The 4,865-nt window shown below is 46.9% G+C and overlaps 1 protein-coding gene across 2 annotated transcripts in view; it reads right to left on the bottom strand.

The window, feature by feature from the left end:
* Positions 1-257: 257 nt before the first annotated feature.
* si:dkey-33c12.4 (uncharacterized protein LOC560112 homolog) overlaps positions 258-4,865 on the bottom strand; it is a 35,726-nt gene continuing 31,118 nt past the window's right edge. For both annotated transcript variants that reach the window (XM_020511234.2, XM_020511235.2), the window contains exons 15-17: positions 3,931-4,033; positions 1,946-2,052; positions 258-1,714 (exon numbers count right to left, since the gene is read on the bottom strand). In XM_020511234.2, the coding sequence (XP_020366823.2) occupies positions 1,582-1,714; positions 1,946-2,052; positions 3,931-4,033 (343 nt within the window). In that variant the 3' untranslated portion in view covers positions 258-1,581. The remainder of the gene's footprint in view (positions 1,715-1,945; positions 2,053-3,930; positions 4,034-4,865) is intronic.

Here is a 4,865-nt window from a genome sequence, read left to right as displayed (position 1 = left end):
CAAAGCAATGTAAAGTCAACGAGCTGAGTAAAGAAACATCCTCCCCGTACATTTAAGCAGTCAGTCAGGAGAATGTCCTCAATAACCTGGGCTATAACCTGTTGAACAATCAAGCCTTTTGAAACCTCCCGAACTAACTTGTCTTTACTTATACAACCCAGGATACCAATAACGCAATGTGTTGGTGTGTGGTGTGACTCAGTGCTGTGCTGAGGTGCTTGCCCAGAACCAAGACTGAGAAAGGAAGAGACAAAGTCTACAAGAATCTGACTGGGATTTTATAAGGATGTATCTGCAGTCTCTGGCACTGCTCATTTTTCTCAAAGCAATTTTTATCTGGTTATAGAAACTTGATTTTTTTTTAAATATATATATATATATATAAAAAGGCATTGTGCAATTTATAAAAGGTAAAATCAGATCATTTATAACAGGGTGCATCATTTTATCAGAGTACACTGCCTCCAATATGGCACAACAAGGGGCAGACAGAAGTGTTGGAATACCACCCTATCTCCCCTTAAACACATTTCGAAACATGGTTTGTGGAATCAAATCAGCAAGAGCTGCAGACATGGCGACATGATGGCAGGAACTGAGGCAACGCTGAGTGAGATGGGAATCCACAGTGTGGAATCCATCTCCAGGAGCAAGCCACATCAAGCAGCCCTAAGAACAAGTTTCCGATTAAAAGCTTGAGTGCACTGAGAGTGTGGACAGGAGGTTTGAGAAGGCATTTACATTACACAGCTCATTCAATTCCCATCAGAGATGGCCCCAACAGTGTGTGTGTGTGCGCGCTCGAGGGTGATGCTCTCAGGAGTGTGAGCACTCCACCCTCAGCAGTCTGCTGCTGATTTTAGACTTTTTACCATGAGCAGGGGAGATACAGCTGCAAGGTGCGAGCCAGACACACACACTGCAGGAGGGAATATTAAAACTGCATAGCCATTCCGCGTTCTGTATAGAAGTCAGGGTCTCTCTCTGCCTTCAGACAACAAACCCGGAATCTTGTTTCCACCTGACGTAGAGAGGTTAGCACCGAATTCCAGTCAGCCCTTCCACAGCTGGAGGGCAGCAGGTTACGAATGACTCCCTCTCTAACCAGGGGGAAGGTGGTCTGAATGCTGAAGCCACAGCACTTCACACTGGAGGTGGGGAGGGAGAAACTTGCAATGCCTCTATTGTGGGCAGGTTCACGTTCGCACACTGCAGAGGCTCCAATGGCAGTCCTAACCTCCTGGGTCTGTGCTTCTTGGGGATGTGCAAGGTACACAGGAAACTCCTCTTGTTCACACGAGGATCCCTTCCTCGTAACACCAGCGCCTGACACCCAGGTGAAAAAAGTTCCACAGTTAGCTCTCCAGTTTGGTGTTTTTGTTTCTCTCATGAACCTTACTGTAAAATGGGCTGCACTGCACGTTGCTGCCACAATGATATCCTCGAGAGCACATCACACATTGTTCTGTTCACTGATCCATTAGGGTACTGCCACTGGCTATCAGGCATCATGCCCTCTCTTCTTCACAATTTGGCTCCTTTCTTTGAAGTGTTAGAACACAAATGTGCACCAGTCGATGTTTAATTCTGCGTGACCTTGCTATCCACGCCTTTATGCTTCGGAATGTGCCGGAAGCGACACTTGTCCCCATATACACAGCCGACGTTCCTCCAGAAATGGCACTCAATGGCGGGTGGGATTTTCACCTTCTCCCTGTTGGAGGCGGGAGTGAGAGATCAGTTAGTGGGCGGGGGCGGGGACGGGGACAGGGCGGCACAAAGAGGATGTAGGATTGGATGGGAGAGGTCTTTATACAGTGGAAATCGCAAGAGACGTGTGGGAGCAGCGAGGTTGTTACTGTATTGTCAGCAGGCTTCAGGTCCCGTGTACCTCTGACCAAGAGCTGATGGAGTAGCAGAGGCCCGGTGAACAAGTGCTACTTACACAAGTGAAGGCTTGGTCGTTGGAGCTGCCATCTTGGCTGCTCCGAGGTTTTTGTAAATATTGTCAGGATGACGAATCAGCAGCTTGGTTCCTTCGAGTTCAGTGCCCTGTGGAAAGGAAGGACAGTAATCAGCTGAGCAACTAGCTGGGCGAACAGATGGAGCAAAATTTAAGCCTCCGCCAACCCCTCCACCATCCCCTTGGTGCCCATCAATTTCACCCTGCTCTCTTGTCTCATGTCATCTCCTTCTACCACCCTCACCTCCCACCAGCCTGTGGTACCCTGTCCTTACTAATCCCTCGACCAGCCTCTTCCCCGATCTCACATCAACCCCTTCCCTCATCTCCTGCTAAATTGTTCCTTAACCTCAGCTTTCTGCTAATCCTTTGCCCCACCCTCTCGACTCCTGCTAACCCCCTTCATCCCAGCTTTTCCTCTTGTCTGCCCACTCCTCTCTGCATGGAGCTGCCCGCTATCTCACTGGGACCACTTGAGGGAGCGGGAAATGTGCAGTTAACAACCATGTGGTAATGACTCTTATAGCCTTGAGCTTTCCATAAGATGCAAGCCAGAAACAGTAGACCATTCAGTCCATCGAGTCTGCTCCATCATTCAAAGTAATCATGATTGATCTGATAAACCACAATTTCACTTTCCTGCCCATTCCCCATCACCCTTGATCCCCTTACTGATTAAAAATGTCCATCTCAGCCTTGAATATACTTAACAACCTAGCCTCAACAGCACACTGCAGTAAAGAATTCCAGTCTTAAACATGCGACCCTTACTCTGAAATTATGCCCTCAGGTCCTACACTCTTCCACAAGGGGGAAAATGCTTTTTTGGAATCTACCCTGTCAAGTCCCACAAGACTATAAGTTTCAATAAAGTCGCCTCTCATTCTTCTAAACTCCAACAAGTACAGGCTCAACCTACTCAATCTCTCCTCATAAGACAGTCCCTCCATACCCGGTATCCCCGTAGTGAACCATCTCTGGACTGCCTCCAATGCTAGGATATCTTCCCTTAGATAAGGGACCCAAAACTGTTCACAGTATTCCAGCTGTGGGCTGACTAGTGCCTTGTATAGTTTCAGCAAAACCTGCTTACTTTTATACTTTATTCCCTTTGAAATAAAGAGTATCGGGACATGTGCCTTCCCTATTACCTGCTGAGCTTGGATGTTAGCTTTTAGTGATTCATGGACAAGGACACTCAAATCCTTCTGTTCGGTCACTTTTTGTAATCTTTCCTCATTTAAAAGTTCATTACTCCTCCTGTCAAAGTGCATAACCTCTCATTTGCCCCACACTACATTCCACCTTGAAGTTTTCTCATAACCCTTCTATATTCGTCTGCAAACACTGTCATTCTCAGCACTTTCCTTCCCGCTTATTTCCAAATCATCCAGATATTTGGCTACAATACACTGACTTTCCTCATTCAAATCACTAATATATATGGAAACAAAATGTGGCTCCAGCACAGATCCCTGTGGCATTCCACGAGTTACAAGATGCCTTCCTGAAAATGCCCTCTTTGTCCCAGCTTAGCCCATCCTCTGTTCATGCTAATATGTCTCACGTATTCCGTATCCACACAGTCCAGAAGGAAACCGGAGCCAGAGACTCACTATGAGTAGAGTACACACCATACAGTGCAGCAGTCAGGACTATAATTTGAGTGAAGTCACTGGCTCGTGTGGTACGTGACCAGCCAGACAGTCTGAACAGTCCTGGGCATTTTGACATGACTGTAGCTCCCACTGGTGGCAGGGACACTACCAGAACATCTGCTCCAATTCCCTTCAGAGCAGAGAACAAACTGCTTCTTTTAAAACAAACATGTTTCTCTACTGCACACAACCTCGGCATGTGTTACATCAACACAAGTTCTAATCTCAAAAAATTCTGTACAGGAATGCAAAGCAGAAACAATAACTGTGACTGCGTGCCTGTCAGAAAGAGTATGCACTCTCCAATACCTGTAACTTTACAATGGCCTGCTCTGCTCCCCGTTTGGTCGTGTAGTTGATGAAGGCACAAAAGCGATCTTGAAGCATTCGGATGCTGTGTATGGTTCCAACACTGCAGTGGCAACAGACGGAAATAAATTTTCAGCACAAAATAGTTAGGGATTCAGTTAGTCTGGGGGAGGCGATGGTATTAGTGGTATTATCATTGTTAATCCAGAGACCCAGATAACATTCTGGGGACTCGGGTTCGAATCCCGCCATAGCAGATGGTGGAATTTGAATTCAATAAATACCTGGAATCAAGAGTCTCATGAAGACCATGAATCCATTATTGATTGTTGGAAAAACCCATCTGGCTCACTAAATCCCTTTAGGGAAGGAAATTGCAATCCTTACCTGGTCCAGCCTAAATGTGACTCTAGACCCAGAGCAATGTGGCTGACTCTGAACTGCCCTCTGGGCAATTAGGGATCGGCAATAAATGCTGCTAAGCTGGCCATGCCCTCATCCCGTTAATGAATTAAAAACAAAACAAATTTAACAAAGGGCAAAAGGGGTCTGTCAGTCATTATCCAGAGCTCTGAATACACATTCTGAACAAAAGCAATTGGACTCAATGTTAGATAACAAGGTGTAGAGCTGGATGAACACAGCAGGCCAGGCAGCATCAGAGGAGCAGGAAAGCTGACGTTTCGGGCCTAGACCCTTCTTCAGAAATGGGGGAGGGGAAGCGGGTTCTGAAATAAATAGGGAGAGAGGAGGAGGCGGATAGAAGGTGGTTAGAGGAGAAGATAGGTGGAGAGGAAACAGACAGGTCGAAGAGGCAGGGATGGAGCCAGTAAAGGTGAGTGTAGGTGGGGAGTTAGGGAGGGGATAGGTCAGTCCAGGGAGGATGGACAGGTCAAGGGGGCGGGATGAGGTTAGTAGGTAGGAGATGGGGGTGC

Source organism: Rhincodon typus, chromosome 1 (assembly GCF_021869965.1).
Source record: "Rhincodon typus isolate 14 chromosome 1, sRhiTyp1.1, whole genome shotgun sequence".
NCBI lineage: Eukaryota > Metazoa > Chordata > Chondrichthyes > Orectolobiformes > Rhincodontidae > Rhincodon > Rhincodon typus.
The sequence above is the reverse complement of the archived record's forward strand: the minus strand, read 5'-3'. Positions and strand labels throughout refer to the sequence as shown.